Source organism: Wyeomyia smithii, chromosome 2, assembly GCF_029784165.1.
Source record: "Wyeomyia smithii strain HCP4-BCI-WySm-NY-G18 chromosome 2, ASM2978416v1, whole genome shotgun sequence".
In the NCBI taxonomy this organism is placed as follows: domain Eukaryota; kingdom Metazoa; phylum Arthropoda; class Insecta; order Diptera; family Culicidae; genus Wyeomyia; species Wyeomyia smithii.
The window spans coordinates 194233329-194249106 of record NC_073695.1 but is presented as its reverse complement, the minus strand read 5'-3'; the positions used below and the strand labels follow the sequence as shown (position 1 = coordinate 194249106).

At 38.4% G+C, this 15778-nt stretch overlaps 1 protein-coding gene across 7 annotated transcripts in view; it reads left to right on the top strand.

Annotated features, from left to right (window-relative positions):
• LOC129724986 (solute carrier family 12 member 4) overlaps nucleotides 1-10659 on the top strand; it is a 318737-nt gene extending 308078 nt beyond the window's left edge. For all 7 annotated transcript variants that reach the window (XM_055680331.1, XM_055680330.1, XM_055680329.1 and 4 more), the window contains one exon: nucleotides 3865-10659. In XM_055680331.1, the coding sequence (XP_055536306.1) occupies nucleotides 3865-3956 (92 nt within the window). In that variant the 3' untranslated portion in view covers nucleotides 3957-10659. The remainder of the gene's footprint in view (nucleotides 1-3864) is intronic.
• Nucleotides 10660-15778: the final 5119 nt, after the last annotated feature.

Sequence of the window (15778 nt, the reverse complement as noted above, 5' to 3'; positions counted from 1 at the left end):
GATCGGGCATATGAGCCCTCCAACCAGTCCGAGGGCAATTCTTCATCAGACCACGCTCTCAGCATGATCCGATGGATGGCACGATACAGCTGTCCGCTCCCGACTTTGAAGAGTTCGGCGGGAATGCCGTCCTTCCCGGCTGCCTTGCATTTTCTCAGCTCTTTCACTGCTTTCCTCACCTCGTCCATGGATGGTGGATCCACAGCTTGACCATCATTCTCAATAGTCATCCTGCTCCTTTCGACTCCACTGTTTCCCTCACCGTTCAACAGCTCACTGAAGTGTTCCTTCCAACGCCTGGTTACCTCTGTTCAATCGGTTATTAGGTTCCCCTCCCTATCGTTGCACATGACAGGGGCTGACACGTTTCGATTCCTGATTTCGTTGACCTTCTTGTGGAAGCTCCTCGCATCGTGCCTGGAAAAGCAACCTTCCACCTCCGCAAGATTACGCTCCCGATGCTGTCTTTTCTTCCAGCGATGAAGTCTCTTTTCAGCGGCTCTAGCATCTCGATATCTACCCACGCTCTGATGAGTCACAGCCGTGGCCAACATGTGACCCCTGAAGCGGTTCTTCTCCTCCGTCACTCGCTGGCACTCAGCGTCAAACCACTCATTGGACGCAGCTGCCGCAGTTGTACCCAACACTTCTCGCGCTGTAGTGCTGATCGAACTGTGGATGTGTCTCCACTGTTCAATCAGGTTCCCTTCAACTCTTTCCTCAATCCGTTCATCAACCTTCTGCGAGTACTCTGCAGCCACTCCTCCAGTTGATAGCCGCTGGATGTTTAACTGCATCCTCCTCGTTGCCTTGGATTCCAACACGTTGGACAGCCGGGCGCAGATTTTGGCTACTACGAGATAGTGATCCGAGTCAACGTTCGGTCCTCTGAACGACCTCACGTTTGTAACGTCTGAAAAGTGCCGTCCATCAATCAGAACGTGGTCAATTTGAGAGCAAAGCTCTCCATTCGAGTGCATCCAGGAGTGCTTACGTATGTTCCGGCGTGCAAAATAAGTGCTACAGATAGCCATCCCCCTAGCTGCAGCGAAATTAACAAGCCTCAGGCCATTGTCGTTCGTAGTAGAGTGGAAGCTTTCCCTACCAATTACGGGGCGGAAGAAGTCTTCCTGCCCGACCTGTGCATTTGCATCTCCGATGACAATTTTTATATCGTGTCCTGGGCACTCATTGTATGTCTTTTCCAGGAGCTCACAGAACTCCTCCTTTTCGTCATCGGGTTTCTCGTTGGTCGGTGCGTACACATTTATTAGGCTGTAGTTGAAGAATTTGCCCTTAATTCTCAACACGCATATACGGTCACTGATCGGCCTCCATCTAATGACACGCTTCATCTGTTTGCCAATTAGCACGAAACCGACTCCTCTTTCTGCTTTCACGCCGCCGCTATAGTAGATGTGGTACTTGAATGAAGTGTCCGCAATAGGATCTACTGCCCGGAATTCGCGTTCTCCCGATTTCGGCCACCGCACCTCTTGGACAGCTGCAACCCCCACATTCACCTTCCGCAGCTCTCTAGCCAGGATACTTGCGCGTGCTGGTTCAAGTAGAGTCCTTACATTCCAAGTACCGAGTTTCCAATAATCGTTGTCCTTGTTCGTTCGCCTAGTTTCGTTTCGTATTTATATCTGGATTGTATTTAATGTACGGTATGCTGCCTTACAAGGGCTGCGATACCTAGTCTCGCGACGGGGCGCTGTCGCACTGACCTTGTCGTGAATGTACTTCCACTTCCACTTCAGGTCCACTCCAACTAATTCATCGATCCGTCCATCAACGGGTTCCCTGCAGCAACTCCCTCCGCCGATAGCCTCTGGATGCTCAGACGTATCTTCCTTGCCAACCTTGATTAGAATACACTGAACAGCTGGGTGCGAATCTTGCCTACAACAAGACCGAACAAAGTGCCGGCCGTCGATCCGTATATGGTCGAGAGCAGACCTTCTCATTGAGGTTTCTTCTGGTGTGCTTCCGAATGTTCAGAGGTGCAAAACGGATACCACAGATGGCCATTCCCATGACCGCGGCAAAGTTCACTAGTATCAAACCATTGTTGAAGGGAGACTGAAAGCTCCTTCTACCAATAATGGGCCGGAAAAATTCCTCCCGTCCAACTTGTGCGTTCATATCTCCGATGACGATCTTTAAGTCGTGTTGTGGGCATTCTTCATAAGTTTTCTCAAAGAGTTCCCAGATCTCCTCTTTCACGTCGACGGTTTTTCTTTCTTTTATTGTTGACAGTGTTCCAGAAACTTTTCGAATTACGTCCCAGGTCGAACTGCATTCTCATAACATGAGCTTTGTATAGAGCCGAGCTCAGCTTTTGAAGCGCGTTGGAATCCAATTCCTCTGTAAGGGGTTCGTAGCATTGGCAAGCATTTTAAGTTTTAGTTCACGTAGCAGTGCACCAGATACACCAGAGATCGTCTCTTTCGTGGAACGTTACTTTGCACCCATTACTGAACTACCGAACAGAAATTAGCGGTCATTTCATCAATGATTTCAATGACTCAATGATTTTGGCAAGTATTTACGCAATCCCAGTCAACGGTGAAGAAGTAACCCCGTAATTCGTAATAACCAATTTTGTCATAATCCAGAATGTGCTCATTGCAAATTGGATCCAGGTCGTCAGCCCAGCACATTCGTAGAACAGGAGCAAACATTTCCAACGGCGGATGAGGTGGTCCAATGGACAACAGTGATGCAGCACCAATGACAACAGTTGTCTTCAGTCAGAAGCTCAAAACACAAGACTACGAATATTTTCATTACACGTTTTCATTATAATCTCCGCTTATCAGCACCTGGTCAATAGACAAGGCTCATTAACGGTTGTCACATGCTCGCCCATCAACTGGATCACGACTGCACTCAGGTGGATCGATTACGACCAACTGCAGTTTCAACAAACACCTTTTCTAAAATTTCGCCATGACTAGTACGTACTTGCATGGAAGGGTGACGATTATAAACTGCTACCAGAACGCCGCTGAATGTCCTTTTATTCCTGTCTATGAAACTGCGATCTCTGATCAAAAGACCCAGGACGAGAAACTTGGAAATTGGGATTAAGATGCTCCTGGTCAGTATGGAATCAAAGAAAGTGAGAAGACTAACTCATCCACTAGCTTTGTTGGTCCAGAACCCTCTCGTGGAGTCTCACCAAGCGCTGTAAAAGCTGAGTTCGGTGAATGAGGGAAAACGACGATTAAAGCTAACTGTAATTTCAAAGGGGAATTGTTCCATGATTCATCTCAGCCTCTATTTTCATTTCGTGGAACATTGACACTCAAATAAAAACTAGAAAGAGGCCATCATTTTTCAACAAAAACTATATGAACTAACTTAAAAGCTCTAAATTTGATAGAACTTTCGAGTATTTACACAAAACAAAAACAGATTCGGCACACTGCCTCGCACAGCTACTACGGTATTCGTTTGATAACCGGTCAGTTTTACCGAAATTCTTGTGAATTTCGGTAAAGTTAACTTCTTCAGAGACTTGAATGAGTTTTCCCATAAGCCAACGTAGAAGTGACGAATCCGGCGATCAATTACTCTGCCGCCCTTTGACGCACCAAAATTCACAGAAATAGTTTAAAAGCTATAACCTTTCAACTATTGTGACCTTTAGAGCAACGCTTTTGTCGACTAATGTTATTGATACTCTGTATAATATAAAAAGTTTTTAGATACAGATAACGTAACATTTTATAAAATTTATTTTAATTTCATCAATACCAAAAACTCATTTTTCGAAATTGTGATGTTTTTCTCAGCAGATTACGCGCTACTTCCTTCATGTTTTCACATAATCGTTCCTTAAATCAACTCTCTTAGACATGGAATTCCTGGAGGTCCTAACCGAAGGCCTGGAACGAGTGCTGATGGTTCGGGGTGGTGGCCGGGAAGTGATTACCATTTACTCATAAGAGCCTCCCCATTGCCATCCCAGCCTGCTCCCGAGCCGCCGTGACGCGAAATGGAGGGCTAACCCGTCGTGTGCCGAGACTGGCGACAGCAGTCCGGCAGTATGGTATCAATTACGCTTCTACATCGTCGTCGTTACACTACAACATACACATACGAACACACATAAAAACCACACAACAGACACAGTCTTTCGCGAATGCAAACACTTTACCGCGTAGTCTCATACACAAGCAGTATGGAAACATTTTTCTACACTCGAAAATGCATGAAAAAAAGTAACAACAAGAACAACAAAAAACCAGTTTGGAAAACCAAAAAACAAAAAGCTAGTAATTTTAGTCAAACTGTAAAGTCTACTAGCATTAGGTTACAATATCGAAAAAGGTACACTTTAATATTATAGAATTAAAAAAAAACGGATAAGATCTATAGAGAAAATAAAACTTTCCCAAGTGTACGTACGTATCGCGAATTACCGTTTTGAAAGCTGTGGAACAGTCAACATACCAAAATAGTAGAAACTAGGAAATGCAAAATTCATCCATATTGTTGGTGCGAATCAAATTGATATAGATACTTCTAAGAATGAACAAAATGCAAATAAAAAAATAATAATAACTCTTTAATCGCGAGTGAAGAAGAAAACAGAAAGGAAATAATTATGTGTTCTTCTTTTATAAAATTGTTTAGTCCAATTGTTAGAAGAATTAAACAGAATTGTACCTTCAACTGGGCGTCACTTATACTTACACTTTCACACCGGAAATTTTGTAACCACAAACAAACTGTGTTTGGAACACACATACACACATACGAACGAAAAAAATATGCCGTGATTCATAACCATCAGACTTTACGGACAGATTGAAAACAATAACAAAAACCAAGTAGAACAATCAGCAAATTATTCGGTTCTGAAGCACGAGAATCAAAGTGACAGCCAAACTGACGAAATACGGGGAATTAATAACAGAGCTTATTTTTTCATTTGTTATTAAGTAATAGCACTAGCTTTGCTTCTCAACCGAATCGTTGAAATCATTAATGTGTATTTGTAGTTGTTAGAAATTACCCATCGGAAACTCTCCGTAAATGAACCAAAATGCAAAAAGTATTAGTTCGCAAAAAAATATTAGAAATAATTGTTTTAATGACAGACAGACCAATCGGACTGTGTTTCCGGTTGGCTGTCCTGCAAACAGATAACGGTTAACTTCGGACAGGTAACAACTGCCCGATGCGTCATTAGGATATGTGATTTGTTTTCGTTTTATATTCTGTTAAAGTTTATAGTCTTCGCATAGTTTAAGCGACGAAATGAAGATCCCGTTGTAGTTGTTTAGAATTTTGTTTTTCGCCTTTCAGTTTACTTCCCTAGAGCAGAAAGAACATCCCGGTTTTGTTTCCTAATCTGACTCTGAACGAAAAAGTAGTCGCTGCATACAAACTACCATGCGCTGGCGTCAATTGTTTCAGTGGTGAAGACGCATGGTGGTTTGTGGCGTATGCAGGGATGATATGACGTACAGCACAATGACTCGACGAACGGACTAGACTGGAAACACAAAATTTACGCCTTGTTGCATTTAAGAGTACAAAGTCCATCACCACCAATGAAGAGGAAAAATCACGCAACAAACACAATACTTAACAGAGTAAACTGAATATAATTAACAATGGCAAATAGAGACAAAACTAGGCAGCACAAGCAGCGCTTTACAATACGAACGGCATTGGGTTTCGCTGTAAATGGGCAACCAGCTACACTATTTTGCTGTTTTATTTCGTTTTGTTTTCACCTTAGTTATTGTTTCGCATGAATATTCTTGCCTCAGGGCAAGCCTGAAAAATACTGCCGCAGGTAAGTTTTCTATTCTATATTGGTTCGTTTTAGCTCAAAAACTTGAATTGTTTCACCTAACATGTTATGTTTAACCCATTTTTGATTAATTTAATATTTATTTTTTATCTCAAAGAAATTGATTGTACTCGATTAATTTGTTCCGTATAAGTTGTTTCTTATCTAATGTGGAACAGGTGAACCACTTTAGGCCTACACATACACAACACAAAGCGTTCCACAAACGAGTGGCAAGAAGTAGAATAGAAAGTTGAGAGTATTTTCCGACAATTAACATGTTTAAGACTGTATTTTTTTCCAACCAATCTGTTTTACTGATTGTAGAAAGATTTCCTTCAGAACGACAAGTACTATATTGTTAGGAAGAATTGTTCTATACAGAAAATATTGAAAGGAAATTTACAACAGCTAACTATTAACGATTGAAACAAACACAATGCGTACCATAGAACAAAGCGATCGACGCAGTATAAATAGTAAAAGTAAAATTTTAGAGGTGATATAGTGAAAAAAAAATCAACACACTATTTTAGACTCGATGCAAAACACGGAGCAAACACGATTTAATATAAAAATTTATCTAAATGTGCTAGGCGAATAAAAAAAGAAAACCTATATGACAATTGATCATTTACTACAATTAATTACAATCTCTCTTTCGCAAATATGTAAACTGCCTAAATCTAGTGCAAATTATGTATTTGAAAGAAGAAAAGACACACTCAAAAAATTAACATAATTTTATTACAGGTTATTTTAAATGAATAAAAAGCGCAGAGAAACCAGCAAGTGTTAGGCAACGCATGAGTGAGGAACAGATCCGGAAAGGGTGAGAAATAACCTAAGGTTAGAATTAGGAAAACTACTTTTTTCAGGAAGCTAAATGTATCTGGTAGCAAAAGTAATTAATAATGAAAAAAAAAAACAAAAAAAGTTATCATTTCTAGAGGTTAGACGATGGAAGTTTAGCAGTCTAGACCGTAAGATATAAATTATCAAAAATATAACAAAACAAAACAAACTTTTCAACACCAAAGCATTGATCAAAGAAAAACTTAACTTAAGAAGTGGAGACGGGGCCGACCTGAAGGACAATGTGACAACTGAACAATCAAAAAGTAGGTAACGGATCGTAGCCAAAATGATGCAGCAACGTTAGGAGCGTTTGAGTTAGCCAATGCACGCGACGGACAAATGGTTTTTCTTAGATTCAAGACACTTGTGGTGTTTTGGAAAAAATATAGCTCATTTACTGTGAAAATCAAATTTGACAAATACGTATAAATAAAGTAGTTACCGAGAAAAAAACATAATAGGTGCTGGCGGAGAGTCAAAAACCAGAAGAGTTTCCTCTTCGGTTTCGATAGAGTCGGTTCTACTCCCATTCGAGTAAAGCTGTAGGTTTACCATAAAGTTAAGGTAGTCAAACTCCATAAAGATTAAGTTTATACCTAGCTAATGTAAGGAGGCACTATCCGTCTGTTGTACCCTTTCTCAGTTTGCCCACAAATGAAAAGTTGCTCAGAATTGAAAATCTCTATCGTCACAAGTCAGTTTCCAACAACGCCGAAAATACATCATCCTAAAAGTATTACTTTGTACTCTGTCGAATCCTATGGCTTGGAAAGTTTCGAAACTATACAGCTATCAGCAAGCCGATAAATTTTCAAAACTCTGCGGTTCTTGCTGAAACAAGCAAAGACACTTTGTACATAAAATGAAGTAACAAAATGCATGTTAAACCCAACCAAGCGTATAATTTTAGCCAGTAAGTGCGCGTGGAAGACTTTTCTCTTAGTTATCAGATAACCTTGAGCAAAACAGCACGATCGCAATAAGCGAACCAGTTTAATAGTATCGATAGTGAAGCTACACACATACACACCTGCATCCAGATGATACCATGTTATCAATTCTTTAGAGTAGACAACTGAACCACACAAAAAGGCAAATCAAATGGTAAAAAGAAAAAAAAATGATAAAATTGAACAAAAAAATAACAAATACTTTCAGAAGCAATAAAAAGAGGATCCACGAAAAAATAGTTAAGCTTTGAAAAAGGGGGTTTCTAAGAAACACTAGTCGATTCGTAGAGGAGCTCCTCTCGAGATGCACTTAAGTTAAAGTTTCCATGTTTCGAACAGAAATAATAATAAGTGTAGTTAGAAAGTATACAGTTCACGCCGGTATTTCCGCTATCCAGTGCATGGCTTGGGGGTTCTGCGCTAGGTTACGAACACATAGCCAAACGGCGCAACATCAAGTAGACAAACAAAGTGATCCAGCGGAACAACATTGACCTTTTTGGCCGCATTTTGTGGAATGATGTCTAGCTTTTTGGTCCCAGCAGGCTAACCCGCTTCTTGTTGATTAGTTTTCTTCACACCTTGTTGTTAAGTTTCCAGCATATTGCTTCTTAAAATCAAATTTAGTTGGGCTTACTAGGATGGTTAATGTATAACAGCCACTTTGCTTTGTTTCTAATCTGTTTTAAGCAACAACGATTTTATTTTTTCACCAGCCCCAAGGTTTGAGTTCAGTTTTAGCCGGTAGACTATAACGACCTAAACACCATGTTGCGAAGCGTTGCCGTGCAACAAAATCACTTTGTCATGTCTTTACTCATAGTATGGCCAATTGTACATCTTGCGCTCTTCTCGAAAATTTCAGCAAACTTCAAGATATTCAAGGCATTTTTTCCACCAAGTTCACACATTGCTGCACTTTATTTCAAGTTTTGATACCAAGCAAAAATCTGACTGTGAATATTCGCATGATATTTCAACCGGTTTAGTCAGATTACGCATACTGAATCTATAAGCTTTTTTTGCATTGACATCTTACATCCCCCATCTTCCAAAATTAAATAATCATTTATGCAGCATTAGAATTGCTTACTAAAACTTTTTTCATTTCCAAGCTCCGATAATAGCTGATCTTTTCACCAATTCAAAGCAGTTCCAATCCATTCGTCCATTTTGAATTACAGAGTAATAGGCTGTTTTACATTCCCGCGACAAAACATTATTTACCCGATTCATTCCGTGTCTTGAAAAGTCCAAAAGTAAATTAAAAAGGTCATAATCACTGCCGAGATATTTAAAATTTAATAAAATTATCACAAGTAGAACCGACACAAAGATAAAATCAATTAAAATACAAATCAAATCAAATCAGATGGTCCTACTGTATTTAACCATTAGAACCCCCTTGTAACGCAAATAACCACCACTTAAAGTTCTTATTGTACGGCATCTTTGCAGCTGAATGTTTTTATTTCACTATCGCACCCGCTATAAATTCGATCTTTCCACTTCGATTCGCATTTAACCTATAACTACCCCTTGACCCGCTAATACTCATACCTTAAAACACCAAAAAAATCTCTACAACCTATAACAACTACCCATTTTTACCAGAACGTTATCCGTGGAACAAAAATTGCAGTCAACTCAAACTAAACCAAGTTCTTAAGATCATACGTATAATCGATAATTAACAAACATAACAACCGTTGCCAAAACTAACAATTCAAAAAAAAAATCTGTATAAAAACAAAAACGTTAGAACAGTATATCTACAGAATTTGAGCATATATATTATATATATAGTATTAGATGCTAGCCGGATCAATCACTAAGTACAGAGGAACCATTTCCAAGTGAAAACTAACAATCTAGTTTGGGGACTGGCGAAGCACAAGCTGCGTTCGCTACCCAGGCGAATCTTTTATTTTCCTATAATATTACAGTTTGTTAGTCCTGCCGTTTGTCCCAGCCTCTTCAGAAGAGAAATACCCAGAGATGACGAGCTGCTCGCGGTATTTAGATTTTTATAATTGATGAAGTCCCCGAACTCGACGACTCACTGTATGTGACATTCGCTCGATCTGACTTTATAGCGAGAAAGGATGATATAAGATGCACTTACACGAGAGAAAAACAAACCAAAACACTTCATAATTGCCTGTATTCATCGAACGACAATGAGTAAAATATGAATTATTAATTTTATATGTATATTGTATCTGTTGTTGTTGATAGTATCATTTAAAGATTTATGGTAGACTTTATTTTTTTACGTGTAGAGCCATAGAGCAACATATAAAGAGACGTCTAACGCTATGTTATACCAAGTGAGTTTTATTATGAGCAAAGTTTATAATGAATTAGTAAAAGGGCACCTGCTCACACGACTCGTGATGAAAAAGTCAACTCCGGTAGTCCCGGGAAAGGTGCGCAAGCAAACCAACAACCGCAAGGTAGAATATAGTTTTTCTCGAAATAATGATATAATGAAAAAAAAACACAGTACTTAACGCAGTCAGCCTATTACCATATAACAGTTACTGTCGGAAAAGTCAGAACGAATAAGAAAACAAAAAAACACTTACCACTAAAGTTGTGTCATGAATTCAAATAATGTTGGTAAAAACAACTAAACAACTTAAAAGAAAAGACAAGAACAGATAAAAAAAACCGATCGTTGATTCATGGACACAAACAAGAACACAAGTAATCAACAACTAAAATGGATGTTAGGAAGTCTTCAAATAATTTCAACCTAAACTCTAGCTGATTGAAACGAGCAAATAACCAACAGAAACAATATTGAATTATTCTCAAGTAAAATCAAGTGGTTAGAGCAAAGAAATAGAGAAAATAAATCGATGAAAACCAAAAACAAAAAAAAACTGAGATACCAGCGTTACCCGGATAGATGAAAAATAAATTCGCAAATCCAGACCCGTTAGGCCCGCGAAAGAACGCAAAACCAAACACACGGTTGAGATCGCTAAAAGAAAGTACATAGGAAAATAAATTGGAATTAAAATCGTACAACATGCACGCTGAAACTGGTAGTGAATATCACAGTGCCAGGAAAGTCTACGTACTCCGTCTTTTATCATTTAACGAACAGGTCGATTAGCTCTTAGAGCGAGTGTGAATGGGCCTGAAAATTATAGTATTGCCTGAGTACATCAGACATGCCAGTTTTTGACTTTCTCCGTTATCGAGGCGCTACTTAGAGTGAGATCTAAAACCTCTTATCTAATAACATTACTAAAAGTTGGATCGTTCCCTACATTGCATACATTAACGTTGTTAAAAGTAAGGTATTCAAGCAGGTACTCACCACGTGTGTTGACATCCGAGCTGCCCCAGACTGTGTGGTGCGCGTTGGCATCGCAGCCGACGACGAGTGGCCTGTTGATGCTTCGGCAGTACCACACAAGCACTATGACTGCAGATGACAATATGTCGTCCACGTCCCCCGGGAAGTAAGCGGAGGCTACGACCATCTTTTGTGTGCCGTTCAGTGCTGATAAAAGTCATTTTCCCCAGCAAAATTCTTCGAAAATTACAGCCAATCATTTTCACTTTTCACTTCCAATGATCGCAGCACTCTTTCAGATACACTAGATTTTCGTCCTAGTAACGTGCTGTTATACTCAGATGAAATAGATCGCGCGCATCATTCACGGTTACGGAATAAAATTTGACGACAAATCCAACAAAATGATCTTCACTTCAAAGCGAAAGAGGAAAACAAACAGTCCACTCAACCAAAATGAACCTTACCGAAACACTTTTTCACTGACGCTGACCGATACCTTGACAATCTTCGTTAACTGATTAACTGATTTTGTTGTCTTGCTTCCATCGCATGAAATATAATGAGGTGTTTTGACAGTTCACTTCCATGCAAAAAGCGGGAAGGGAGAACTCTGAAAGGATTGTAAAAAAATAACGTTTATGGATGCTTTTTTCACTTTCACTCAAGAGTGTCAACAAATAACAACCCTGGTGCCGTTAGTCGTTGGGACTTCCACCACAATGGCAACCAAAACCCCCTTGTATTGAATCTGTAATGGAAACAAATTTTATATTTTTGTTCTACAGAATTGCAGTCCTAGGATTTAACTGTTTGTAATAAATCAACTTACCGTTTGCGTTGGTTAAGTCAAGAACCTGGTGTCGTAAACCCGTGATTTTCGGATCAGCGCGACGAAAAGCTGATGAGCGAAGTCTGCTTACGTCGAGGTTAAAGTGTCCGGTGCTAATGGTACACTCCCAGAGGGAATCTTCAAACGTACCTTTCCTGCCTTTGCACCAGAGCCTCTCGTGCCTGTGCTAGAGGACTGCCAACCCCGCATGCGTGCTTTGCCGTACTTGTTTCAGCAGGAAGCTCGGTGCTGCTATGAGGCTAGCAGACTGTTGGTCCAGCTCCATCATCAGTTCGACAGTCTTTTCAGCGAGGCGTCGCACAGTGCAACGTTCCATAGACAAAAATAAAAAAAGTGGATTTCTTATTAAACTAATTCTATATGCTGATATGTTTTATACATGTTTGAGACATACTGTAGTGATATTATTAACCTCGTAAGTTTACCCATACGATTATAAAACGCATCTACTGTGAAGTTGTTTCAACTATTCAAGTGACACGTTATTTTAAAAAAAAATCTTAGTTTTCAAAATAATGTTTTAATATACTCTATATCTTTTCAAGTTGAAACCAAAATGGCAACGGCAGAGGTATGTAACTGCTACATTTCAAATGTTACTATTGAAACATAACGTAACGCATTTGAAAGTTAAAGGCTTCTTGGTCATGCTTCTTTATGCTTAAAGAAAAAAGATATTTTCGATTTCAAATCGATCTTCAAAAAAAGTACTCCGAAGTACCGCTCTAAATGTCACTTTTTCCCCTTATTTGGAATATCCTTAAAACTTTGGAAGCAATTGCCATTGCTCAAATTTGCTCTTTCAACCGGAATTCGCGTTGTCGAATGATACCTCTGGAACCGAGAGTGAGCAATTTATCGTACATCTGTTCCTTATTTTCATATATAATACGTAATTTATGAGTGAAACACATTTCACTCATAAACAACACAACACACGATTCCTGGAATAATGATGTCTAAATGTCTTGCAACAGTAAAACGTATGTAAACATAATTAAAAGGGAATTACATAAAAATAATAATAAAAACTAATTGTTATGGCGTTTAGGTCACTTGTTCATCGCCTAGAAATTATTCAAATATTCTTTTCAAGCCTTTTATCTCGAAATGGATAATATTCTTGGAAAATTATCATTTTATGCTTCTGTACAAATATATGGCGTTGGAGACATATTTGCGATTACGTATTTGACATTCGTTAATTATGCAAATAGTAGCTCTCATCGGAACTAAACATTTTTCGTGTCACACCAATTGAGGAAAAAATACTAAAATGGCTGTTTTGATTTTTGTCTTGCGTTCCCATACATTCAACGCACTGTGCGTCGTACACAAATTACGTTACGCATGAAGAGGGGAGGAGGGTTGAGTCTGCGTTACTTATTGTTACATAGGAGAGAGGGGGGTAGTTGTGACAGTTACGTAGCTCGTGATGTTTGCCTATGTCGTTTGCGTTTTCGCGGTGTAGCTACACTCAAACGACACTTTTGACACCGAAAATGTTTTATTTGACTTTTCGGATGACCCTTTTTCTGTCTCTTCTACACTTTTTCTATCCCCGACGACACCCGAAAAAAGCAGAGTATACTGTAGGAAGTTACCAACACAATCACACGTATGTGTCAAAACTGGTTTGTTTTGGTTTTCGTTCCACGTGGTAAAGTGTCAGGTAATTTTTTTCTCAGCACATTTGCGAGATGGACATATGAAATGGGAACGAGACAAAATGACGAATGCGATAATGACCGAAACAAAACGAATTGACAGCTATCCCATTATTACGCATACCAATGCAATGACACTGAAGCTGCAAAGTATAGCACGGAAAAAGTGTAGCTACACAGCGAAAACGAAAACGACATGAGAGTTGCAAATTTTGGGGGCAGGTTTTTCAGTGTTACGTAAAATAGGGGGAGGGTCTAGAAGCTAGATTTTTAGCGTTACGTAATTTGTGCATGATGCCTAATGTTGCGATGGCATATTTGCCATGCACGTGTGGAGAAACCGTCGTTCTGATTTTGGTGAGCAAGATCGCGCCCAATGACCTACGGTCGAATATCGACCATTTTTTAATTTGAATGAAACTTTGCACACGTATTTGGCTTAGCAAACTGAGCATTTTTCACAGATGGAGAGATTTTTTTCACCCATGAGTTACATTCTAAAAGGGCGTATGCCTTTTGGCATAGGTTTTATTCGAAGCATTGTAGCCCAGAAACCGTTGGTTGTATAGAAAAACTGTCTGAGAATGAGTTGTTGGGATTTAAAAATGCATGGTACACTGTACAAAAAAAATTTTTTTGACCAAAAAAAATCAAAAATAAACATTAAGTTTCAATTTAAAAAAAAAAGAGTTGAATTTTTTTCTTTTTTTTTTTTAAGGAAACTTGACGTTAATACGCAATTTTTTAAAAGAAGTCCAGGATGGAGAAATGAAAAATAATTTTTTCATGGTAGATAAATTTTTTTATAAAAATTCTAATTTAAACATTTTTCAAAATATTTGTATTCTGATGATTTTAAAAGATGCAGAGAGTCATTTTGAATCAAAAAGCTCTTGGTAGTAAACATTCTAAAGGCATCGGTTTTCGAGATATTTTAAATTTAAGCTCGAAAAATTATAATTATTTGGGAAAATACACGTTTTTCTTAATTTGTCCATGGTTCTCCAGCAAAAACCATACGTTCATTGGAATGCTTGATCAAAAATATACAATTCATTCTTTGACAACAAAACGATTGGATAAATAACTCAACACTAAACCTTAGCCTACCTACACGTTTCCCCTTGCCGAATGTTCTATAAAAAAATATGTTTGTCGTGCAACACTACCTACTTGTTTACTAATACTAACTGTTTTTAAAGTACGCAACCAATAACTACTGGGTTACTTATAATATCTGTTTTCGTATATAAATACGATTGCACTACTCCAGATGTGTTAGTAACAGTTTGCATTTTGTGAAGATGAATAAAGTGAAAATGGAATACACCCAGCCCAAATGCTGTAAACCCTTTCCTGATCATTGGTGCTCATCAAGCTTACGCAAATTAAACGAAAACGTTATTGCAAAATTTAAAATATTGAACAGTCAAGCTCATATTAATACGTCTTTATCAATTTGTGATGCGTGTAGTTATTGGAATGATAGTCAAGCCACCATTCATCCCTTCGTTGTTTACTATTCAGAATCTGGAACACTTAAGAATATCAGCTTCATCATAATATCGGAAGTACTCCATCATGATACTGCTGCGGTTCAGGTGTTCATTGCCAAATTAATGAGTTTTTTAAAAACTACAATAGAGTTGAAAAAAGCGATATTAATGTCTGATGAAGCTGCCTCACAATATAAAAATAGAAAAAACTTTGCAAGTCTTTGCAAGTTCAAAACAAAATATAACGTCGATGCAGAGTGGCATTTTTTGCGACTTCTCATGTTAAAGGCCCATGCGATGCAATTGGTGGCATATTAAAACGAATGGCAGGGAATGCAAGTTTAGCTAAAGAACATGAACATCCCATTACAAGCGCAAAAGAATTGTATGATTGGTCTAATCAGAAAAATAATAAAAATTCATCAAAAATGTCATTTAGTTGGGTATCATATGAAGAATATGAACAAGGAGTAACAGAATGGTGCAATATTTTCAAAAAATCTAGAATGATAGCTGCCACACAAAAGTATTACTCTTTTGTTCCGTTTTCAGAAAATAAGATCCAAACGAAGCTGTTTTCAAAAGATGACGAATCATTTATTTATTGTGTATATAAAATATAAGGTGAAACTAGTTCTGTTAAGTATCTATGTCATGAAAAAATATGTTCCTAAGATAATAAAACTCGAAAATAAATATTTGATTCTTATATATATTTATATCACTTAGAACATTTAACTCTTTTCTTGAGAACCGTTCGCCCAATCGTTTTGTTGTCAAAGAATGAATTGTATATTTTTGATCAAGCATTCCAATGAACGTATGGTTT